The following is a 26,732-nucleotide window of genomic DNA, read 5'->3' on the forward strand; positions in this document are numbered from 1 at the left end:
AATATATAATGGTTAAAAACACAGAAGTCCTCTCTTTGCAATAGGTTATAGAATGTATGATCCCAATTCCAAAAGTATTGGGTTGGCCAAAAAGTGCCTTCGGTTTTTAAGTAAAAATAAAAGACACATCTTTCATTTTCAAAGAACTTTATTGAACAGCATATTCACCCTTTTGTTCCACTACCTTCTGCCATTTTTCAGGCAACTTCATAATTCCATCTTCCCAAAACTTTTTATCTTTTTGAGCAAAGAACTGTTCCAGGTGCCTTTTACAGTCTTCCAGGGAATTGAAATTTTTTCCATTAAGAGAATTTTGTAAAGACCGAAATAAATGGAAATCTGAAGGTGCAATGTCTGGTGAATGCAGAGGATGAATCAGAACTTCCCAGCCAAACTGTAACAGTTTTTGCCTGGTCATCAAAGAAACATGCAGTCTTGCATTATCCTGATAGAAGATTATGCATTTTCTGTTGACTAATTCTGGGCGCTTTTCATCGAGTGCTGCTTTCAGTTGGTCTAATAGGGAGCAGTACTTGTTGGAATTAATCGCTCGGTTTTCCAGAAGGAGCTCATAATAGAGGACTCCCTTCCAATCCCACCATATACACAACATCACCTTCTTTGGATGAATACTGGCCTTTGGTGTGCTTGGTGGTGGTTCATTTTGCTTGCCCCATGATCTCTTCCGTTCCACATTATTGTACAGTACCCACTTTTCATTGCCCCTCACGATTTGTTTCAAAAACGGAATGTTTTTGCATTTATAAAAAATCATGAGACTTTGGTATGAAGTACAGGTGCAACACCTTGAAGGTTGGGAGGGGTGGGAGGAGAACGAGGGTTTAAATGTTAAATGAAATGTTTAAATGTTAACATTTAAATGTTTAAATGTTAAATGTTAAATCATGTTTTTTAGTCATGTTTCAAAAACAGAATGTTTTCATCACGTTTCAGTAGAGAATCGCATGTGGAAATATGGTCAAGAAGGTTTTTTTCACTTAACTTATGTAGAACCCAAACATCAAAGTGATTCACATAACCAAGCTGGTGCAAATGATTTTCAGCGCTTGATTTGGATATTTTGAGTATGTAGGCTCTCTCCCGCGTGTTATAACATTGATTGTTCTCAATTAATGTCTCGATTTGATCGCTATCAACTTCAACTGGTCTACCTGACCACGGGACATCATCCAGCGAGAAATCTCCAGCACAAAACTTCGTAAAGCACTTTTGACATGCTCGGTCAGTCACAGCACCTTCTCCATACACTGGACAAATCTTTCTTTGTGTTTCAGTTGCATTTTTATCTTTCTTGAAATAATAAAGCATAATATGCTGAAAATGTTGCTTTTTTTCTTCCATCTTCAATATTAAAATGGCTACACAAAAGTTCACCAATTTTGATAAGTCTTCTTTTTAAGTGCATGCTGATATGACAGCTGTCACATACAATCTAACAAAATTGTTTCAAATGAAGTTAAAGACAACTAAGTGCTACTAGAGCCATCTTACAGAAAAAACTGAATGAACCTTTTGGCCAACCCAATAAAAGCGTCTTCTCCCACTACCATCGACCCCTCTGACAAAATAAACAAATAAATTTGAATGAGGTGTAACTCGAAAGTCAAAGCCATTTTAAAAACCAAGACAAATCTGTACTCATCAGTCAACTTTATAAGCTGTGATTTGACTTAGTCAACCTTATTACCTCTTTCTTCATTACAAAGTACTCAAAGTCTCATAGTATATTAGGATTCTTTCAATAGGCAAGAAACACGGGCTCCAAATCCTGCATCCTGCATCCTCCTAGCCAAAATGCCTTTCTTCTAAACTCTAGCTCACAGAAACGCATGCATTCAAAATTAAATGACTTTTTTGCTTTTCCCTGTGGAGAGAGAAGGGGAAAAAAAATCCTCCTCAGGAAACGTTTTATTTTATTGTCTCACCGTCTAAATTTTGATTTTCTTTATTTGAAATTAACCACAAGGAAAGGTTAAAGGGGAACTAAAATTTGAATCCCTGTACTTCTGATAAGCTGAGTGACACGTCAATTACTGCATGACCTCCAAGCTGAACCCCTGGAAAAATAACACATCTTAGGTGAAGAAGGTTGATATGCAGAGGTAAGTGAGAAGTGTAACAGCCATCATTTTGTTTTCTTCATTTTTTTTCTCAGGGTATTTTCTTGTGTTTTTCTTTCTACTCTGTCTCTACACTTATAAACTGATTTTTGAGTGGGGATATATAATGGATAAGTTTTCATGTTAAGTCTGAATTTTAAAATTTCTTCAGGTGGCTTCAATTTTCTTAAGATTATTTTCTTCGTGTGTTTTTATTTAAAAACTTTTTTTTAATATTTTAATACAATTTTTAAAGGTTGCTTTCCATTTACAGTTATTACAAAATATTGACTCTATTCCCCGTATTGTACAATACATCCTTGAGCCTAACTCACCCCCAATAGTTTGTTCCTCCCATTCCCCCACCCCTATATTACCCCTCCCCCTCCCCACTGGTAACCACTTGTTTGTTGTCTATATCTGTGAGTCTGCTTCTTTTTTGTTATCTTCAATTTTTAATCCTCTATTCCACTGAATCCATACATTTTCATAAACTGCTTTGTTTCTTCATTAATATTCTGTTGAAATGTATAGTAAGGGATATGATATCAAATACAATTATGTAACGCTTATTAAATATTGAGTAGATTCAAAATAATATCTGTACACTTTCTAAAAAAGGAGAAACAATAATAATAGATGAATACAAGAAGCACCCATCATCTACTGCACTTTTCAAAAATTCTTTCCCTCTATTATTTACTTCCATTCTCAGGAGCAAGGTCATGCAGATATTATCCTGCTCAGTTTACAGTTGTAAACAAGGGCAGAGAGACCCCAAACAGCTTGAATAAAATGTTAAAAAGCTAGTCAGGTGGATGAGCAGGTCTCTGACCTCTATTTCCTGAGGGAATAATAGCGTAGGGGTTCAAGGTACAGACTTTGGAGCTTCTTACTTTGTCATCTTGGGCAAATTCCTTAACTTCCCTACGCCTCATCTCTAAAACGGATGTAATAGTAGTTGTAGTGAGGACTAAGTTATTAAATAAATACAAAATGCTTTAGAACCAGGGACTGTACACGGTAAATGGTGGCTATTCTTATTTCCAAGTCCCAGTTTGGTGATGTTTCTCTCACAGCACTGTTCAGCAATACATCCCACTGCATAATGTAAAAGTCACTCTTCTCTCAAAGCAATTCAAGTGAAGCCATGAAAACCGTTCATGTCTAATTTTATAAATGCAAAATTTTACTAGCATTAATAACATTAACTGCAGCTCTAGCTGGATATTAGTTAATATGAAAAGCCAATCTCAAACTGTGAAACAAATCACTAATGAAAGACTAGAGAATGCATAAATGATAAATAATATGCTTTTTTTTACTATTAATTTATTTAAAGAAAAGTGGGGTTTAGCGTGCTGTTTTAAAAAATATTTTTTAAAGGTGCTGGAAATTCAATTTCATTAACATTTATTCATAAATCTCTCAAATTTAATGCATAAAGTATTTGTCACAAGCACTTAGATATATTGAAGGCTTTATCAGAAGAGAAGAAATATTACAATAACACACATTTTATTTCTTTCTAGAATTGACAGAAGCAACAATCTCCCAACTATCTATGGAAAGACTAATCTTATCTCACAGAGTCACAGCATCTTCAAGCTGGAAGATATTAAACTACTCATCCTACAAATGAGGTAAGTGAGGTCGTAGAAGTCGTGTGTATAGCCAAGCAGTGGCAAAGACCAAACTGGACCTCACGTCACATCACAGTCAGTCAATAATGATTTCAACCCCAAAGAAGTACTCTTTGGAGAAAACACACACCAAAAAAAGAAAAGAAAATCCACTCTCAGAAATATAAATAAAAAAATGGAATGATGAAGTTTTATCATCACTAAAAGATTATGGAAAATATTTTCAACTCACCCTTCCTGGTCTTTTTCTTCTCCCTCTAGTTCCCATTGTTTATTTAAAAGGTAACAATAAAATCTCATTTAAAGATACATGTAAAAGTCTACGGAGATGTTTATTTTCACAGTGTGGCATTGTAACCATGATGTGATTACAGTGGAGAAATGAGGCTACGTTGCCAGGAATCTGATTCCTCTGAAGTAAATAGTACACTGAGCACTTCTAATGAGGGCTTCAAAGTTTGCATCACAGAGGTTAGGTCTGTCAGTCAATTACAAATGAGCAGAGAGATAAAAGAGCAGACAAGGTCCCTGGTCTCATGGAGCTCATGTTTTTGAGGAGATAAATAAAAAGCAGAAACAACAAATAAATGAGAAGCAGATAACGATGCATACACAGGAGAGGTTTAAACTGGAAAATACACGAGTGATCGAGTGGGTAGCCTCTGGAGGAAGGGCGAGGAAAGGTCTTTCTGAGGAGGTGACAGGTGAGAGGTGCTCCAAACAGAAGTGCCAGTGCAAAGGTTCTAAGGCAGCATCGAGGCTGGCCGCCTTCAGAAAACAGAAGCAAAGTCCGTGAGACCCAAGGGTAATGGGCAAGTGGGAGAGTGTTAGGGGAAGTAAAAGGGACTTGAAAATAGAAGACAGGGTGAAATAACCCTGTAAGGAAGCAGAGTAAGATATCTGGAAAGTACTGAATGACATTTTAAATGTGGGGTCATGAATTGAAAACAAGATGAGAACCGATCGTATGTTTCTCTCTAGTGAAGCTGGAGACCTAGGGGAAAAGGCTGCTGGGGGCACTGAGGGGATAGGTTCAAAGCTTTCTTCAGCCAATGTTTTTATACAGCCTACACCCAACTACTGAGTATGCTATTAAATATACTTATGAGAGAGTTTCCGCTTCCTGGAAGCTCACGGGTACATTACTGTCTCTCCCGATAAATATGACAGGTGAAGTAAGATGGGAGAACTGGAGTTTACTCTAGGCCCAGGGAGTCAGAGCACATCAGAGGGCATCTCTGTCTTGAGTCTTTAGGAATGAAGAGGAGTTTGCTGGCAGAGACGATGGCAACAACGAGATAAAAGGCACGGAGCAGTGAAGGGGCACGGTCGGGTGACGGGGTAGTGGGCACACCACATGGCAGAAGAGGAGCCCATGTGAAGGGGTCGTGGGAGGGGACAGGCTGGGGTCAAACTGTGAGGGGATTTGCGGGCCACACGAGGAGTGGGCGGCAGGGAACCATGAGGGAAGCTTCTAAGGAGAGGAATAACATAATCTGGTTTGTTTTTTAGGACTACCCTGGAGCGGTGAACACATTAGATGGGGACTGGAAGAGATTCCCAGCAGAGAGACAGGGTTGGGAGGTGCAGTGATTTAGACAAGAGATGGTGAAGGTGTGGCACCCTCTCTGGCATGCACGAGGCTGCTGAAAGATTTTGGAGGCAGAAATGGTGGCATTTAGTGCCTGCCTGGATGTGAGGGAGTAAGGACGTGAGGAGGCAGGGTGGCTTCTAGGGGGAGAGATCGGGGGTGTGACTGTGAATTCCCAAGACTAGAATATAAGAGGTAGATGCAAACACAGAGAACTGTTTGTTTGTAAGTAGTTGCAAACATAAAGGTTTCCTCTTTGAAAAAAGCCATTAGGGTACTTTGGTATTAGAGAACTTTTCAAAAACCAGCCCTCTTGCTTTTTGACTACCTTTACTGCTTTATAATTTACTGTAATACTTTACTACTGGGCACGCAAGCAATCTAACAATTCATTCTTCTCTCTGGATAAATAGTCTTAATTACATAAATAATATAATACTATATATTTAAAAAATCCATTGAATAGTGTAGACAAAGTTTGTTTTGTCCATATAATTGAAGACAAACATTTATTATTAAGAGAGATTGTTTCTGAGATCCACTAAGAGAAGAATGTGTGAGCCCCAAGTTATTATATGGAATTAATTTCAGAACCAAGAGAATAAGTATGGGTTTAAACTAATACTGTCCAGAACTGAGCAGGGCAGGTAGGTTCCTCTATAAGACACAGCATTTCCCTAAGTGATCATAGACCTCTCACGCACTCCCTCCCTCCCTCCCTCCCTCATCCAACACGTATTTATTGGGTGCCTACGGTCTGGGTATGTGACGGCAAACAAAGCAAATGTGGTTCCTGTACTCATAAAGCTTACCGTCTAATGAGGGAGACCAACCATTAACAAGCAAACAAAAGATAAGTATATATTGTGACAAAGGCCAAGAAAGGACTCAAACAAGGTGTCACAATAAAGAGTAAAAGGGAAACGTACTTCAGGTAGGTGGTCCCAAAAAGGTATGAATTAAAGAGCCCAATGAGCAATGAGTTGCAGTGGGAGGGTGGGTAGAAAGACATTCTAAACAGAAAAATTAAGCAGCAATTGAGAAAAAGCCAAGGCTAGAGTTTAGGAAATGGGCAGAGTTAGAGAGGTAGACGCCGTAAGATTTATTCAGAATACCTGTTATGCGAGCAGCACTGTGGGAATATTTTTTCAAGGATTATCGTATATTTAATTAAGTGGTATTCTCTGAGTGCTTTTAAACCCTCCCCCTTTACTGTAAGTTTAGTCCCTTTCCTAAAACTAAAATTAAAATTAAAAAAAAAAATAGCGCATGTGTAGTGGATGCTGTGTTGTGCCCCCCAGACCCATCTCTTCAGGAACGAGATGCTTATTCCCATATCTGCAGGGCATGTTGATCGACTGAAAGATCTCAGTTGACTTCCTCTTTGGGAACTGCTGCTAAGAGGGCAGACTCACCCAAGGGCATACCGCGGAGGGGCAAGGAAGCCAGCATCTGATGACGGCTCAGCGCAAGAGGAGAGAAACCAGGCACGCGTGTCTTAGGCAGGACAACTCTGAGGGGGCGGTCCAGCCTGAGGCTGTGGCACCTTCATCTCCGTCCTACTTGTCCCACTCTCCCAGGTGTTGATCCCAAGGGTTCTCCCCCATTCAGCTTCCTGCATGGAAACCTCTGTCTCAGAGTTGGTTTCCCAGAAAACCTAAGACAGCATGTAAATATTACATGTCTATACACGCACCATTTTTTATTGTTAGTGCCTCAAAGAGTTGCTTCCTGTTTCGTATCTACAGGGAATTTGAAAACGATGATGAAACTATAGAGCACTTACCTGTATCAGGTTCTATGAGGACAGAAACTTTACATGCGTCATATTTCATTTGACCCTCACAACAACCCTTCAAGATAGGTCCCATTATTACACAGTTTGATAAATTAGGAACCTGGAGCTAAGGAGATTAAACGACTTGCCCAAGGTCACACAGCAAGTAAAAGGCAGAACTAAGAGCTAGAGTCTAGTTGCTCTTAACCCAACATCTGTGCTCTTCGCCATCCTAATGCACTCTTTTTCTAAGACTCACTCACTTCAGCAGTACATTAAATTCTGTACGCTGTTACTGTGGCTACCTATGATGAAAACAACGACAACCTTGCTTTTGAATCTGTATGCTCATAACTGAATTATATGCTTATCATCAGCCTGTTATAAGAAGTTAGGAATTTCTTCTACGAGTCTAATTCAGTAAGAATGATAAGGGAAACTAAACTTTCTAAGGTCTAATTTTAAGAGCTAATAGAATTAAATGTTTATTTTATCAACTACAGGGTCACAAATATGATCACTGCTATCGGAGAAGCCTAAGAATAAGAAGAAGCCAGTCAAATGCAGATGGTTGTCCCCCAAATGGTCATAATTGCTGAGACCTTATCAGAAATCAAGGTAATGATCTGCTAGATGTTTCCAAGCTAGCTACATAGCTACAAAGAAGGGAAGATAAATTTAAAAAATCAAGATTGTGTGCTGGTGTCCCTATATAGAGCTATCTGTAAAGCAGATTGATGTTAATTAAAAAAATAAAAAGATGAGACCTTTGTGGCTGAGGAAACCTTGTGTTTGACAGTCTTAGATTTTCATTTAACCATCTCTTCCTCTATCTTTTCTCTCGATTGTCCTGACATTACATAAGAATTCACAATTTGATCTGTAAAGAAAAGAGCAGAGAGAATTGGAGACCTTACCTGTCCAATAATGAGGGGAACCACAACGGTCATAAAAAGCTGAGAAAAAATAGATGTAAAAGGCACAGAAGAGGAGGAGCCAAGCTGTAAAACAAGAATATGAGGAGTTAGAATTACTTTAAATCAGTTCTCAATACTGCTGTTAATTAGTGTCATAAATGAATTCTCTGACATGCACAAAAACTTGGTAGCTATATACAAAGAGCAAGTGAAGTTACTTTTATTTTTGAAATTCAGCACGAAATAGACTGAGTAGTTTAATATATAATTTTTATTGGGAGACTAAGATTGAAGAAAAATAACCATTGTTTTGCAATTAACTTAAATTTCTTATTATTAAATACATTTCTGAACTGTAAAGTCATTCTGTGTTCATACTGTCTGTACTCATATGGCATATTTCACCTGTAATTATAGTTTATGTGATTTCTATTTCACCCGTTTGCAGATACCTAAAACAAACAAGTGTGTCTCATTATTTTATCATCAAGATAATATTTTAATTTATGTAAATGAAATAGTTTCTAACTTTCCTACTCCTCCAAAACAAAGGCAGTAATTCTCATATCCTTTAAAATTCATTCTTAAACAAAATCTTGGAAATGGGAAATCCTGAAACGGAACTTATTTTTCAACTTAAAATTTCAATATACCGCTCCTAAATCTGTACGTTCTTAATTGTTGTTCAGAATTCCTGTTTTGACTCTGTCCTCATTTTTTGATGCTTTCTTTGCTAATGACTGCAGTCTCAGCTTCATAAAGATGCTACTGCCAGCAGCACAAGGCAGTGTTTCTCTGTGAACACAGTCACACACTCACATTAACCTCAACTGCCAGGACCTGCTGTCTTCCTATTAACTTTCTAATGTTTTTTCAAAATCTCCTTTCTGGACAAATAGTAGCCTGTTCCATAGTTGTTTATCCCTTTCACGAGTCCCTTCTGCAAACAGGTTCTCCCAAGCCATCAGTGACGATCCCCCTGGCCCTTGGAAGTTACTTTCACCTTCCCCTGCAGACCACACCTCAATTTTCATATTTACCTAAGTTTAGTTAAACTTGAAAATATCTTTCGGAACGTAATTTTTGTGAAAGATGTGGAGGCGGTAATGATGGAGGGCAGAGAATATTAAATAAAACATATCAAATATTTAGATAAGTGAAGTCAATAGCTCAGAATGAAGTGATGTGGGACCAGTGTTTTCACTGATTTCTGATTTCTGTGTGAACTGGCTTACCGAAATCTTTTCTACGCCCTGGTCTATTTTATAAAACTCTGTCCCCCATCCTCGGCCCCAATCTATACGCACTCAGAAGGTCAAGAATGTATGCCCTGTCCGTCAATGGCCTGCATCCACTTAATACTGCCTTCAACACTGACCACTGGCTGTCAGTTTCACCCACAAAAAGTGTAGCCTCTAGCTTTTTCCTCTAGAACAAATATAAACGAAAGAAATACAAGCAGAAAAAATGAAACTGGTGAAGAACACATAGGATTTGTGGTGTGTTAAATGTTACATGGCTGTTAGATATTTCTTTTTAGGCAAAACCAAAGTATTAAAAGCTAATGATTACACCCTATTTTAGAGCAACGATGTCTTTGAAGTGCAAGGTATTTAACAAATCTATTCTCTCCACAAATATTAACCCTAAGGATGCTCCTGGGGCAAGGACTGAAATAAGGAAAAATATATTTTACAAAGAAACAGAGGCACTGGAAAATTAGAAAAATAAACCTTAAAGAACGAAGTTTTCAAGTTCAGAAATGTTCAGCTCAATGCTCTATCCATAGGGTTCACAATGTTTGAAGATACGCAGTAGGGTTCAAGGTGATAACCCTCAAGTAAAAAGTCTCAATTCTTGCCTGAAATCTCATAGGTGATCTCACATATCTCTGTTCCTCTTTTTATCTCAACTTCATTAAGTTATTTAATGTATTTTAAAAATGTTTTCATGAATAATCATATGAAGCTATATTCCCTCTGTCAGCCGAGTGCTTATTCCAGGAACTGGCACAGAGAATATGTTTGCAGAAAGCATAAACCTGTGCAGAATGAACAGATGAACTAATTTGTAAACATGGGGTGCTAAAAAGAGAAACACTCTTATCCAAAATCATATCCCTGTTTTTTTCTAAAAAAACCACACAAAACTTAAGTATATCTAAAAATCTCTTATTATCACGTAGCATTACAAAATCAGTTGGTATTATTCTTTTCACTGCTTGTTTATCACTAGTAACAAAACGAATTCGAACGTGCACCTGGAAACTAAGGGCATCTATTCGTGATAAAAACCAAGTGAAGAAAGGACCAGCTCACACGCACGTGTGCCCGTGTAAAACAACAGAGCGAGCCTGGTGGTGCATGTTCCCTCCCTCAGTTCTCCTCTACCCCACCTCCTTAGCTCCTTAATGCTGCTCTGGAAGGGAAGACCTAAAACTGATAGAATCCTAACCGGCAAGAGACTTGTAGTCCCATTAGCTCTTTTTAAAGATTGAAAACTGAGGTCCAGAGAGAAGCAGCTTGTAATGAACACTTCTAATACCTGTGTTATGATGTGAAATTGGCAGTGCTTCTCAAACACATGCAAGCAACTCTTCAGCCAGATCTGCTCTGTGATAGAAGCCAGATCCACACTGGGAAGGCTGGTTAGTTTAACCATAAAGTATTACTGCAGAGCAGCAAACTCAGATCAAATGGAGAGAAAAGTTAAAATGTGATTTCATGTATTGGGTCCATTTTGGGGTTTCTTTTTCATCCTAATTCAATCTAAAAGGGAAGTAAAGGAAAACCCATGTCAACTTTGGTGTTGAAGAATATTCTGTGTTTCACTTTCTAGATCCATCACGTAATAGACCACCTGCACGTTCAGTGTTTGGAAGCCTCTTGTTCCTAGAAGACAGTGGAAAAGGCTATGGGGTGAGGTGCAGGGTGGGAGGTTGTCCATGATCCCCAAGGTCCCTTTGTCCTCGAAAACACCCATGATCTCTGATCCGCTTGATTAGGAGCACAGGTTAGAGCAGCCCTCCTCTGAGGCTTTGTCAGATCAGAGGCCAGAGCAAGCTAGCCAGGGATGTAAGTAGCTGGGTACACGAAACCAGACTAAGTACGGTGGAGACGTTGGGGAGGAAGTCCTGCAGGGTGGCTTCCTTAGAAGTGGCTCTGAAAGGAAGGAAACCTCAGTCCTGGGGTCTAACTTGGCATAAGTCCTTTCTTTTGAATCGGCCACCAGACCTATCGCTGTGGTCAGTTTGAAGATGCAGAGGTCCCCTTGGGGAGGTTCCTGATGCTATGAAGTATGCCCTGGCATCCAGAAGAAAGAAGAGTGAGCATCTGCATTTGAGAGTATGACCAGAAAATTACAAGACCCAGTCCTTTTGCACGCAGAGTTGATTTTAACTAAAGCAGAAGGAAATACGCTGCCTGGGCTATTTGGTTCTTCACATTTTAATGAGGAACCTCATGTGGTTTCTATTTCAGAGACCAATGTGTTTGGTCTCTGAAGCATCAATTATTGAAGCATCAATAATTTGCACGTTTGGATAAAGTTGCGGGTTCAGCATAAGCTTGTGTCAAGCCAGTGCTCTGGGCTTCGCTGAGCCACCCGGCAGGTTTAAAGGTCCTACGTCTCCCATTGCCAACCCGCGCTTTAAGATATCGCATGTGAAATAAACAATCCAGGCATTGGCTGATCTCTTTCAGGAATATAGTGCTTTAAAGCAGAGAACTCACAATTAGGTTTATTTGTTTTAATCTCATGCTGCGAAGAAACGTTTCAGTGAAAATTAAATATGTGGGAATTTAAGACCTTTGTGTTCAATCATTCAAATGGTAACCGGTGCCTCCTGTGGGCCAGAGGCATGTTCTCAGCCCCAGGGATCCAACAGTGAACATAAAACCAAACCCCCCCTCTCCAGGAGCTGCTTTTTCAAAGTTGGGGTCTGTATGCGGTCCACCCATCACCAAGTGCACACTCCTTTCTTTCCCCCGCTTATAACTGGAAAAGTTCTAGTCTTTTCCTAAGAATTATTTCAAGCATCACTTCTTTGGGGATTATTTCCAAACCCTGCTCCCCAAATGCAGGCTCGGCCACCCCTTCTTTTGTGGTTCTGTGTTGCCACTGTACCGCTCAGAATCCTTGGTTGTTCTTGTTTACACATCTGCCTCTCCCAGTAGACTGTGTGTTCCTGAAGGTCAGGGACGCAGTCCTTTTCATGTTTATGTTCCGGATGCCCAGCAGAGTGACTACGTTCTACATCTAGGGTGGTGGTTCTCAAACGTTAACATACCAGACACACCTGGAGGGCTTGTGGAAACACCTGTTCCTTGGCCCCACCTTCAGAGTTTCGGATTCGTAACACCTAGCAGGAAGGACGAGGGGAGGACGGGGAGAATTTGCACTTCTAACCAGGCCCCAGGTGATGCCGTTGCTACTGCTGGGCTGGCGTTTACCTTTGAGAACCACGGAGTTAGTACACAGTATGTGCTCCAGAACGTGTGTTCACCTAATGAATGGCCACAACACACAGGTAGAAAGAGAGGCTTGACAGTGTTTTTTCTTCTTTCCATCCTTCCAGCTTTCGGTAAGTTACAGAGCCCTGCTGAATTCACAGCCCCAAGAAAGGACCAGGAGCCTCCCACCCAATCGTCTCGTATAATTACAGATATGGTAACATTTATCGTGCGCTGCTCTGAATGCTTAATGCATTGAACGATTTAATACAGCGACCCCTTGAGGCGGGTCTCATTAGTACCCCCATTTTCATATGAGGAAACCGTGGCACAGAACACTTGAACAGCTTGGACGTGGTCACCGTACCTAGAAAGTGACGGAGCCGGGATCTCAACCCAGAAGGCTGGCTCCACAGCCCTCACACTTAATCCTTGCATTCCACCGCACATTAACGACAGAAGGGACGGAGCAGTGAGATGGGGAAGGGGGCAGGAGTGGAGGCCAAAGTTGGCCTCCCCTTATCTTGTCCATGTGAGAGAAAGCGAAGAGCGTCTGTGTGTCTGTATGTGTGTTTTGTGAGGGCTGCAAGGAGATAGGGAGCTGGAGGGCAGAAGCAAAAAGACAGAGGGGAAAAAAAGAAAAAAAGGGGATGGGAGGAAACTAGATAAGCAGTGGACGACGGTGCAGCCTTTCTCACCTGGGTTTCTGGATTTGAACCACAGGACACCGAAAATTATTTGAGTAACTCTTTTCTTAACTCCCTCAAGGATGGCACATCAGTAGTACCAGGGTAGATGTATCAGAAAGAAGTTAATCCAGTACATACAAGGCCTGCTTTAGGGCATTAGGATTTAATTTTCTAACCTGGCAGAGAAAGGCTGAGTCAAACGAAGCAAGATTGGCTGCTATCGATCCACTCAACTTAGAAATTATTTGATTTGGAAAGAATCTGGGGGGGGGGGGGGTCCAGTCAGTGAAATTTTACAGGGCCAGACTAAGCAGACTCAGAAAGACAAATAAGTAAATTCTTGATGAAGAGACATTGACCGTCTGTAAAATCATAGTTATCAGCCTACAGTTAGAAAACAGATGGTGCGTTTTAAATCACTCCTGTAAGTGAGCTGACCTGTAAATCGTCATTAACGCACCAGGTCCTCGCTTGCTCCCTGTGTAATCAGCCTTTTATCTCCTACCAGGGAAATCCATTAGCCACAGGCATTGCAACTATTTGTGTCCCTTCTCAGCTATTAAAACATTATTGTATTATATAATTCACCCTTGATGATTGGTCTTTGCTTTCATGAGTACCACATTCAGAGAAAAATAAGAATAGATATTTATAGGTTATACTGTAGAGTAAAGAATGTTAAATCTCATTTGAGAGGGAATCAGGAAGAAGCCACTTCAGACCTATATAGAGAGCAGGATGAGTTCCCTTCCGGCCCAGTTCTGGCCCCCACCTACAGTACCCAGAGCCCAGCCCCAGGCGAGGGAAAGAAGGAGGGGACTGGCTTACTATTGGATCTAACTTTCTTGTACCCACACACAGACATTATGGATGTTCATAAATACTATCCCCTTCCCGTCACAAAGACAAGGCATTCAGACAAAAGAAGGGAGAGTGTCCCTAGACCTTGATCCCCTGAGCCCTTCTACAGTCCCGTCTTTCCCCAGAATCTATAGTCCAGTCTGTCTTTCATTCCATGCGAACTGAACTGATTACTTACACAAAATCAATGACTTAAAGGTATACCAGCTGACGGGCTCAGTGGAAAAGTGACTGTCATTTTTATGAAAATTAAGAATATGGTTGTTAAAAAGCCATATTGATTTGGCTGCATGTATCAAACTAAAGATGGGTTACGGCATGGAATGTGTATATGTAGTTGAGGAAATGATCCCTTTTATTTATTATTTATATATCTAGATGCATGGTAGTTTTCCTTCTCTGAGCAACAAAGAACAAAATAGGTTTTAAATGATTTTTTTAAAGATTAAAAAATATGTAAAACATTTCTTTTTGTTATCTGCTAATTTAAAACTTAAGATGAAAAGATTACCTTCCAATAAGTGATGGAAACTACGTACAATTGTAAGTTCTGTTTTTTCAAACAACACAAAAATTGTAGTGAAATGTGCCCAAATGAACTGTAGATCGGCTTATCGCCCACAGAGGAAAGCTGTGCAGAGATGGGCTTCCAGGACATGGCGGGCTAGAGGCAGAGATACGCAGAGGCATCTAGAAACAAGCCTTGTCCCTTATTCCCTGACCACAGGACTCGGTCTTGTCAATCCTGAGTTTGGTTCAGGAACCACAGCTCCTGCTGTTACTAACAGTCCCTTAAGCAGACGAAGTTTTAAGTTCCTCCAGAAGAGGGACCAACAGGCAAGGGTGGTGTAAGGAAGCAGTGTCCCTCTCACTTCAGCCAGATCGTAACTGCTTGGGGAGCAGCCGCTGGTGTTGCAGGGGGGACCAAGGTGCAGGGAGAAGCCTGGCTAGGACAGCACTGCACCTGAGCTCATCCCTTCAGATAAGTCTGCCAAGTCCCTCTAGAGCAGCAGTGGACTTGGCCTCTCTGGGTCGATGGTCCTTGAAGGGGGGTGGGGGTGGGGGGAGTTTATCAATGTTGCTTCTAGAGCATTTGAAAGTGGCTTACCAGGTGCTCCCCTGCTTCCCCATGATTTCAACAAGGTCTGGGGGAGCCCCGGGACGAGCATTTACAAAAGACGCCACAGATTATTCTGCGTTACAAAATTCTCCCGGCGTGAGAAGCATCCCTGTGTGATTTATACACGCAGTCAGAGGATAAGCTGCTCTCAGGCTCGAGGAGATGAGATCCGGTCTAACTTGCTTTAGGAACAAACGCTCCTGGGCACATGGTGGAGAGCCCGGCTCCGTGTGGAACAACTGAGGCAATCAATGGGATCGTTTCTCTTCAAGTGCTTTATGTTTTATCATCATTTTATACGTCGCACATGTATGTGACCATCAGTTCCCATCACTGGGAACATACTACAAAAAATAATCAGAGTACTGTACATGACACTAATGTCTGTATTTGTTGTTTTTGTTTTCATTGATGGGATCAAAAGTTGAAGGACTTTCTATCACAGGTAGCCAAGTACCAGAGAAACTAATGATGACCGTAGCCTTGAAAGCTGCCACTGACGTCTCTCCCCGACCTTGACCTTGCTCTTCTGTGAACTCCTATGAAATCCAGTCTGAATCACATAGTTTAGTAGTTAAGTTTTCCTCTAAATGTCTTCCATAGTCTCTATTCTTCTTTACCTACATGAGGTTTAAGTTTCTTCAAGGCAATAATTATGCCTTATTCTGTTTATCTTTCCTATGTTACCTAAAATACATATGTCCAGGAAATAGTAACTGAGTGCTGATAAAATGTCTTAAAATCACCTGTCTCCTAGGAGGCATGCTTTGTAAGCAAAACCTGGAAGGAACGCTGCCTGAAAGCGCCCCGTGTTCTTGACTAGTCTTTGAACCTAAGTTTTCTCATATAGGTGAGGATACTACCAACCTCTAAAGCTACTCATGCTATTCACATGGTAATATGCATAGAGTATCCATTATACCTACTCAATAAAAATTATTCTCCCCCTCTCCCCACCGTTCCCCTCCCCTTCTGGAAAAACAAGGTTTCTTTTAAAGTGTCCTGAGAATTCCAGCTGATTGGATTTAAGAACTGTTAAAATGGAAAGTAACAGAAGAGACAGTCCAACGAATGGAGCATACAGTTAACCTAGAAACAGGGCCTGGTGTGCATGCATGGAGGTGCACGTACATGTTTGCGTGTTGTGCACATGTGTGTATATATGTCCAAGTATCACAATGCCTTCTAAATATCTACTTGATGAGGGGCCAGATTTCTAAGAAATCAAGTCATATAAAATCAATTGATATAACAGCAGAGCTGGTGGTGCTTCCACTTACTTAAGGGGCGCTTACATTACTATTGAACGGGTAAGCATGAAGGTGAATGTTTATTAAATATCCTAAGCGGTTGATGTGACCATCCCCACATATGAAGATGGGCTGATCTGTAACTCTGAGAACATGACTTTCAGCAGTGGTCCAAGTTTCCGCCCTATGTGTTTCCAGGGGTCTTGATGTTGAGCTGAACTTTGTGGCTGGGGTGGAAGTGAGGCCTTGATTTGTTGTTCCAATGGCACAAGCTCAAAGCGCTACTGACTCTCCCCTGCCAGGCAGGAACTTATTTAAATAAAAGTGGTGGTCTACAGAATTATGGGGCTTGAGGCCATGACAATACCAGCTAATATATGGCTTCCTTAGATCATAATTGCATAGAATTAGACTGACCTGTTCCATGGTGTGAACATAGTTATCTTACCTTCTCTGTCTTAACTTTAGAGGGAGTAAGAGAGAAGTTTAGACGTTGCTTCCTTTCATTCCTCACAGTCGCCGAGATGTAGTTGGGAAGAAGGAGCTGCTAAGGAGACCTGGGGGGACAGGGGTCTACAAAGGCAGGAGCTTCACGCTGCCCAGTGGACTGTCCCTGACCTCACAGCCTAAGTGCTTGACTCGGCACCAGGGCCTCTGCATCTTCATTACCCACAACACTCCACTTCGAGTTTTCAAATCTCTCTCTTTCAGTCTTCTCTATTATTTGCTGCTGAATAAAAACTGTAATAATGGTTAGTAAACAGAGTGTTGTGAGAAACCACATCAGAGGAAAGGAAAGATCTGCAAGTTTTAAGTGATGTTAGATATGACCGAGAATCAGAACCACACACATGAAAAAAACTTGAAGTAAGTAGGAGATCCCTGGAGAAATATTAGAAGTTTCCATCTACCTCTCAAATTCAAAGTTTTCTTTCAAAAGGGAGCTCTACTACACTGTTGGTGGGAATGTAAATTGGTGCAGCCACTCTGGAGAACAGGATGGAGGTTCCTTAAAAAACTAAAAATAGAGTTGCCATATGATCCAGCAATCCCACTCCTGGGCATATATCCAGAAAAGACAAAAACTCTCATTGGAAAAGATACATGCACCCCAGTGTTCATTGCAGCACTACTTATAATAGCCAAGACATGGAAGCAACCTAAATGGCCATCAACAGATGAATGGATAGAGAAGATGTGGTACATATATACAAAGGAATATTACTCAGCCATAAAAATGAAATAATGCCATTTGCAGCATCATGGATGGACCTAGAGATTATTATACTAGTGAAGTAAGTCAGACAGAGAAAGACAAATACTGTAAGATATCACTTATATGTGGAATCTAAAATATGACACAAAGGAATTTATCTGCAAAACAGAAACAGACTCACAGACAATAGAGAAGAGATTTGTGATTGCCAAGAGGGAGGAGGAGGAGGGGGAGGGACGGATTGGGAGTTTGGGGTTAGCAGAGGCAAACTATTACATATAGGATGGATAAACAACAAGGTCCTACTGTACAGCACAGGGAACTACATTCAATATCCTGTGATAAGCCATCATGGAAAAGAATATGAAGAAGAATGTGTATGTGTATATATATATAACTGAATCACTTTGCTGTACAGCAGAAATTAACATTATAAATCAACTATACTTGAATATACTTTTTAAAAAAGCTTTCTTTCAGTAAAAAATTATTGTAAAAAAACCCATTTCTCCTATTAAATAAAATGTTTTCTTTTTTAGTAACCTCCTTTGAAATATTATGATACTTGTGATACAATTTCTACCTTGGATTTTAATTATCTGTGAATATATTCTATTTTCTCTGTTAAATCATAAATTCTTTGAAGGAAGCATCAATGTCAGACTGATTGTTGTAATATTCACAGTGCACAGTAGGCATTCAAACACTGAATAAAAGAATGAATGTTTTAATATTATTGAAAAAAGTTGTAAGTTATTTGTCATAGCAAATATAAAGTAAAATTTTATTGCTCAGGCTGGAATCCTAACCTTCGAACCACTTATTTATCATGTGAATCATTCTAATCATTGTTCACCCATCTTTCTATTCCCCTCCTTCCAACATTTATTGAATACTTGGCACCAGAGATAAGTTAATGAATAAGATATTCACGGTTCCTGGCCCAGGCGGACAAAATCCAGGGGCTGCTTACCACTGGGAACATTGTTTCAGAAGGACAATTCACATGGAATTTCAAGTAATGAACTTATAAGTATAGTTTTTAACTAGACAAGGCCTTTGTTTACCCTTACAGATTGGAACTTCGTGGTCTGATACACATCCACTAACAAAATAAAGACAATCATTTCTGCCCCTGCCAATGGCAAAGGTATGTTATCCAGAAAATTGAGGTGATATATGTAAAAAACACTTTGAGTCTTGGGAGTTAATGGTGCTATTTCAGGAAGTTTCACTGCACTCATTGCCAGCCATGGTAAATATTGGATTCATTTATACACAAGTTTATAAGATTATAGATGATTATAGAATCTTAAAGTTTTAAGACTCAGCCCATCATTAAGGTCTGGACTAGGGACCATCGCTGCATTTCATCAGATAAGTGCTTTTGCAAAACCTTGACATCCTTCCTGGCATTATTTTCTATTTTCCTTTATAAAGTGTCAAATCTAAATAACTAGCATTTGCTGGTTCCTTACAGTTTACAACAGGCTTTCCCATAAATGAACTCATTTCATCTTCTCATAATTCTCACTTTACAGAGGTAAAAACCGAGGCTAAGAAGGGTGAAAGAAAATCCACTGTTCACAACAAATACTGGCTGCAGATTGAACCAAAACGGGATGCTTTCTCCCCATACCATGCCCCTCCTGCACAACAGACTGTGAGGGAAGTGAAGTCGGTCCCTTCAAAATGGCTTTACAATAAGGAATGTGGCCCTGATGGTAGAGCATGTGATGCGGATGTACAAGTCTTAAAAGTGGTCCTAGCCCGACTCTTTGAACAGAGGCACCTGTCCACATGTCCAACTGTGATGTAGTGATATAGTAAGAAATATATATTTGGTCTTTGTCCCCAATTCCTAGCACAGAGCTTCTAAAACCCTCAGAACTTCCTGAGGGATGGGATGATAATAGCGTCTTTTGTTACATTATTTGGGTTTTGTCCCCAGTACCTGGCACAGAAGGGTTCAGAGAGCTTCCGGGTTGGTGAATGCACCCATATGCAGGGTGGGTGGCGCACCCCAAACTCCATGGGACAGAAACTCCTGCACTTGGGACCGTTCTGGACCTTGCTCTATGTACCTCTTCATCTGGCTGTTTATTTGTTTCCTTTATAATTAACCGGTAATAATAAATAAAGTGTTTTACCGGGTTCTGTGAACAGTGGTATCAAATTATTGGACCTGAGGAGGGGGTTGTGGGAGCCCCCTGATTTGTAGCCAAGTCGGACAGAAGTGTGGGTAACCTGGAAACCACTACTTCTGATCGGCACCTGAAGTGAGAGGCAATCTTGGGAGACTGAGCCCTCCACCTGTGGGGTCTGCACTAACTCTGGGAAGTTAGTGTCAGAATGAATTAAATTGTAGAATACCCGGTTGGTATTTGCAGAGAATTGGAGGATCGCTTGGCATGGAAAACCCACACCTTTGGTGTTAGAAGTACTGTGAGAACAGAAACAGTTTTTCTTTACCAAGCATCCATTCCAAAATGCTTTCAAGTGGCTTCCATAGCCAGGCATTATTTTGAGCAGTGGGGTTTTAGCAGTGACCAAAACATAAAGTCTCTGCTATCTTGTGATGCTTTGCTCTAGTTAGGGAAGATGGATAATAAACAAATTAACCAGTGATTAAGATGTTACGTGAGAAGTGCTAAAGAGGAACAATTAAGAATGGTAGGTGGGGAGAGAGTGATGGAATATATTATTCCTAAATAATAGGAATTATTGTTCTTCTCCTCTAAAATGACATCTGACCAGAAACCTGATGAAAGTGAAGGAGGGAGCCGTGTGGATATCCAGGGCGGGGAGAAGCCAGGCTGAGCCAATGTCAAGTGTAAAGAGTCTGAGGATGGTCCTCGGTGCTGCTGGACCATAGCACTGCATTTGCCCATTCCATTCACTCTGCAGCATGACTGTTTCATGTCTTTGCCTTTCTCATCAAATCTCCAACACCTCCTTGCCTTTTCTCGTCCTCTACCCCTAACCTTGCTTGCCACTTCACTGAGAAAACAGAACCAGAGTAGAACTTAACAAGCTCCTATAATTACATCATCCAATTTACTTGCATCCCTGACTATATCCCATGGCTTCCCTTCCATGACTCTGGATGAACTATCTGTGCTTAGGAGGCCATACTCCCTTTACACACTAGAACTCATCCCTTTCTCCTACTCAAGGACACGGGTCCACGAATTCTCCCCTCTTTTTTCTGTATCAAATTTTCCTTCTCTAACTGGATTAATCTATCGATACAAATATGCTAATAATTTTCCCAACTTAAAAAAGAATCCTCTCTCGGTCCTTCATTAACTTTGTTGCTCTCCCATTTTCTGCACACTTTACAGCAAAATGAACTCTGTCTTTAACTCTTCTTTCTTCATTTATTCTTGAACCAACTTCAATAAGGCTTTCACCTCCAAAACTCTGCTGAAATAGCTCTTGTTAAGGTCTCCAGTGGCCTCCATCTTGTTACAATCAATGGCCAATTGTTGGATTTCATTTTATCCAAATTATTACCAGCATTTGAAGTAGTTGACCATGCTCCCCTTTTTGAAACACATTCTCTGCTAGGCTTCTAGGACATTACAATCTCTTGGTGTTCTTCCTAAGCAAACTGGATATCCTTGGTCTTCTTTGCTGCCCTCTTAATATGAGAATACCCCAAATTCAGTCCACTGATACCTCTCCTCTATTCTCTTTTGGTCATCTCATCCAGTCTAACTCAAAATCCATCTCTATGCTGAACTCTCCCAAATGTGTATCTCTAGAGATACATACACACAGAAAGTCCAGGCCCTTTCTCCTGAATTCCAGATATATAGTCAACTGCTTACTTGACTTCTCTACTTAGATGTCTGAAAGGCATCTTAATCCAGACATGTCCAAGACTGAATTCGTTGTGAGTTCCATCAACTTGTTCGACCCTACAGACTTCCCTATCTTAGTAAATGGCAATTCCATATTTCAAGTTGCAGAGGCGTGGAGTCATCCTTGATTCTTATCTTTCCCTCATAATTTTCATTCAATCTCTCAGTTCTTTCAAGAAAATAAAGAACTACTTCCCACCAGATTTATTCAATCACGCTGGCCCAAGCTAATGGCATCTCTTGCACTAGCTTTCTAACTGGTCTTCCTGTCTCCACCATGATCCCCTTAAACAATCTACTCTCAACCCAGCACCCAGAGTCACCCTTTTAAGGGGAATGTCAGAACATGCCATTCCCTTGATCAAAACTCTTTCAATGGTTTCCTGTCTCCCTTGAATTACAATTCAAAATCCTTACAAAGGACTTTAAGGTCCTCTATCTTTTGGCCTCTGCTATGTCTCTGACCTCATCTCCATCTACTCTCCCCCTGCTCACTCCATTCCAGCCACACTGGCCTCCTTGCTGTTCCTTAGACACCAGGCACACTCTCAGGACCTTTGCACTTGTTGTTCCTTCCACCTGGAACATTCTACCACCAGAAAGCTCACTCTGTTATCTCCTCTAGGCCTTTGCTCAAATATTGTTTCTCAGTGAGTCCAACCTCCCAAGCCACTTCCCTTCCTTACTTTATTTTTTCTTTAGCACCCATCTTACATAATATATTTTTACTTATTTGTTGGTTGTGTCTTTCCACTAGTATATAACCTCTATTAGAGCAAAGATGTATCTGTTTTGCTCACTGCTGTATCCTTGGCACCCAGGAAAGTGACTGGTATATTGGAAGAACTCAATACGTATTACTGAATGAGTGATGAATAAGTTAAATAACTTTTTGGAGGAACTGTGCCATAAAAGAGTGCACAGAAATGGAGTGCAGGTAGGATAAGGTGAAATTTAATTTTTAAGATGTGTAATATTACAGAATGCTTACATACTGATAGAAATGATCCAGCAGAGAGAAAATTTAATGACATAGGAGAAAGAGGGAAATTTGTGTGGCTCCTATTGTTAAGTAGGCAATAAGGGATGGCACAACTGGAGGGACTGGCCTTAGATGGGAGCAAAGATAGTTTATCTACGGAAGGAGGAGAGAGGTGAAAAATATAGATGCAAGTAGGTGGGATTTTGTAAACTTCTCTGATTGCTTCTGACTTCCTCATCAGCTGGTTTCCTTTCTGCATCAGTTGAGATGAAAAAAGAGAAGAGGCACTGGAGATTTGAGAAGCAAGGAGAAGGTGTGAAATGATTCTCTAGAGATTGGGGATGTGCGTCAGTTCGGGGAAGGGAGTAGGATTGCCAGGCTCATTTACAATTAGTGGTCATGAATTTCGAATGAGATCAGTCAGCATGAGAGTGGGTGTTCCCGCGTGTTCAGGTACAAATACAGAAAGGTATAGAGTTGGATTAAGCAGGCCTGGCACTTGCCAGACAAATAGGAAGCAGTAAGAGATGAGCAAGGTTGTTGATGGTGTATGTAATAAAGTAATTACAATGATGGACCATGAGATCTAGGCTAGGTCAGATGGAATCTGAGGGTAAGAGGGTGAGGGTAGGGTGGATTAGTTAGAAGCATTGAAGGTGATAAGGTAAATAAATGAGCCCTCCTGGCAAGTTTGAAGAATTCTTAATCTGGGGAGTAAGTCACAAAGATAGCAGCTGCTAGTAGGAGAAGACATTTGAAAATAGGATTATGGAAGGATGCTATTATTGGCAGTAATAAGTCAAAGGTCTGACTGCAGGGGTGACTGGCTGAGATGAGGGGGAAGGCAATCTCACTGGTGAATGGGGTCAAGAATTTAGAGGCCAGCGTATTGGGAAGGTCAACTATGTGAATACTGAAAACACCAAAAATCAATCCAAGTGTATTGTTAAAAAGAAGACAATGGAAAGATGCTAACATTTTTCTGGACTCTTAGAGCGTGACCTGGCGTTCCACTGACAATAACAACGAAGAGCAGCAGCAGGTAATATAGGTGTCCTGGCATAACCTTTAAATGTAACAGGAGATTTTATGGAGAAGGCATGGGAAGTGATCTGGGATTGGTAAAGAGGAACAAGAAAGACACCTTATCCCATTTCAAGGCTCAGTGATATGAAAGATGCCAGCAGCAAAAACATGAATAAGAAGACAGGTTTCAGTTGGAGCGATATGGTAAAGGGAACATTCTGAGAAGATGTTAAGAATACAGGGAACTGAGACTCCATCAGCAAAAATGGCTTTTACTAGCTACTGTGCCTGACTATCCAGAAATTTACACTTTCAAGATACGATTTAAAAAAAAAAAGACAATTCAATTTTCAGGGGTTGTATTAGCTTTTTTGACTTCTGTAATGAAATATCATAAACTGGGTGGCTTAAAACAACAGAAACGTATTGTTTCACAGTTGTGGAAACTGTAAGTCTGAAATCAAGCAAGGTCATGCTCTCTCTGAAATCTCTAGAGGAGAATCCTTCCTTGTCTCTTCCAGCTTCTGATGTTTGCCGGCAACCGCTGGTGTCCCTTGGCCTGTAGACTCGTCTCTCTAATCTCTTCCTCCATCATGATGCGGCATTCTCCCTGTGGTTCTGACTCCTATTCTTTATGGATAGCAGTCATACTGGATTAAGGACCTACCCTGTACCACTATGACTTCATCTTAACTAATTACATCTGCAACACCCCTATTTTCAAATAAGGTCACATTCGGATGTACTAGGGATTAGAACTTCAACCTATCTTTTGGAGAATCACAATTTAAGCCACAGCAGGGGTGTTGATGAAAAACACTACATCTTTAATGAAATGTGTTCATATTTTAAGTTGCTCAGGCTTTTCTCTCCTAAGTGAAGCCTGGTCACCCAAGTGTTTAAGCAATTCCCATTGTTCGTAAAATGCACAGGCAAAAAGTATTAAATACTGTGCATGCGATTTCAAGTCATGTAACACAGAAGTAGCTATTGATGTCGTGTGATGGTGCCATTGAACCTAGTGGGACAGCCTAGTTAGCTCAAAAGGGAGGCATTAAACTTTTAAGTTGAGGGTCTTGGGGTCTCTTTCACTATTCCTGTAGCTTGATGATTTAAAAAGGTTGAACCAACTAAAGCTCACAAGTCTAGGGTCTAAGAGTGGAGGCAAGCTTGCATGATGCCATTAATATTAACCAGCTGGGAATGTCTTGTTACGGCATGGAGATGGGAAGAGAGGGAGAAAAGTACGCATCTGGTTCTTTTAGTCACAGCTGAAACAGTGTCTCAGGGATTCCAGACTCTGATATACTCAAAAGTGCTACCTAGGTCTTAGCCCCCTAGTTGTGGCTGTGACTTCTCTCGTGATCTTCTTCAAAGAGTCCCCTGAGTAGGAGATGCTACTCTTCTGCAATGGAGAAAACCTAGGCTACGTAGTCGTTTATTGGACACTTTCTATATGGCCAGCTCTATGTTACACCTCTGACTCACTGCCAGGGGGGACCCCAGACTGGCCTGCATCTTGTGCCCACTGAGTGCTGCCCCTGGGAAATTACGATCCCAAGGCTTGGAAAAAACACTGAGGGACGATCCCAGGTCCTCACATCTAGTGACCAGGTAGGTACATACCAACCAAGTCTTTTTTTCCCAAAGAGACATTCACTTCAGTTTCAATTTGACTCACTGCATATTCTGAATTGCTGAGTCTAAATTAATGAGGTTTGTGATGCTGGGGAAAGTGATCTGATTATTTGACTCTCCTTACCTTGTCAGGATGGAGCTAGCATTTCAGAAGGGATGGTAAGGCTGAGGGTTATTACTGGAAGGTAATGTCTTTCATAAAAGATGCAAAATCCAACTATTTAGTAGGGCATCTCTCCCTCTCCACTTCCTACACAGCTTGTAAGAAATGAAGTCCCACATTCTATTACTCTAATTGAATTTCAACTTGGGTAATTACCCTATAATTAAATAAATTTGCCCCATAGTTTTAGTTCACTGACAAATAGTGCTAGTCAAACAGCTACATTTCACTCCCAGAAACGCATCCCTGCTCTATTTCAGTGATGAGTGGAGTGATTTATATTTGGGAGATGTGTGTATGAAAAATGCACAGTTCATAAAATATTTTAGGTATCATTCATGGTTACATATGCTTTTCTCAGCATGAGATAACATTAATTTCTATTATAATCTCTCATCTAATTTCTCATATGCTTAGTGCCAAAAGAAATAAGACAGCTAATTAGCATTTCTTATTTTCAGAACAATTTTTGCTTGGTTTGCCAGTAGCTTGTATTTTTTTCTTTCTAAAGCACATTTCATTATCCCTGGGAGACAGACTGGGGTAGGTGTTATTGTTTCCCATTTTACAGATGAAAACACTGAGGCAGTATTCCCCAAAGTGAGGAAGCCAGTTCCTATCAGTACCAGCACAGGAAACTAAGCTTTGTCTGGTCCCCTGGACCAAGGCTCTTTCAACCAAACCCTTGGTCACTAGCAATCACTTCAGTCTCACTAGTGAGAAAATAAAGTGCAGCACATTTTTGACCTACATCACAGGTCATTCATTTGTAATAATTAATGATTTATCCAGGAGTCAGAGGCCCAAGAACTGGGTTCTGTTGCTCTCCTTGGGCCATGAGACTACAGAGATTCTTTGTGTCTCCATGTTATAACTTGGTACAGCTCAACTGGAAGAACAGTTCAAAATATGATGCAAGATTCAAATTTCAATTTATTTCTAAAGACCTTTCTTAAAGGGTTGTAGATGGCTTTTAATAAAGGATATGAAAAACAACATCAAAATACTCACAAAAAGCAGCAGTAGCAGGGGTGTTACAACGATGCCCTGAAAGAAATGAAAGAGATGATGATCATTTATCAGCCTGGAAAGCAGGACACTTTCTTTGCCATTTTAAACTCTGATGCATGGAAATGCTTATCCTTCTCATTTCTGTTTAATAAAATCTAGGAGATAAAGAAGAGGGAGCCCCACTCTTGGCTCTCCCGACCATAATGCCTTAGCATCTCTAGTATAATTATTCATATCTGGCATCATTTAAAGTACAACCACCAATCTTCCTTAAACTCGTCTTGCCTTTTTAAAACTTAAGTTCCCTTCCACGTTGCATATGCATCACTTGGGTGGAAGCTGGCAAGATTTCTCACTCCAAGGCTTTCAACTCTAACTTGGATAAAGTGCCCCTTTTCAAGAGAAGACAGG

At 40.6% G+C, this 26,732-nt stretch overlaps 1 protein-coding gene across 3 annotated transcripts in view; it reads right to left on the minus strand.

The window, feature by feature from the left end:
* Positions 1-26,732, minus strand: part of SLC10A7 (solute carrier family 10 member 7) — a 251,927-nt gene that overhangs the window by 50,296 nt on the left and 174,899 nt on the right. For all 3 annotated transcript variants that reach the window (XR_014264085.1, XM_082463441.1, XM_082463437.1), the window contains 2 exons: positions 26,322-26,357; positions 8,049-8,132 (listed from right to left, as the gene is read on the minus strand). Coding sequence is in view for 2 of the 3 variants with exons in the window: in XM_082463441.1 (XP_082319567.1) it covers positions 8,049-8,132; positions 26,322-26,357 (120 nt within the window). In the remaining variant the exon portion in view is untranslated. The remainder of the gene's footprint in view (positions 1-8,048; positions 8,133-26,321; positions 26,358-26,732) is intronic.

This window comes from Balaenoptera physalus (assembly GCF_965194825.1).
Source record: "Balaenoptera physalus genome assembly, chromosome: 5".
NCBI classification, from domain to species: Eukaryota; Metazoa; Chordata; class Mammalia; order Artiodactyla; family Balaenopteridae; genus Balaenoptera; species Balaenoptera physalus.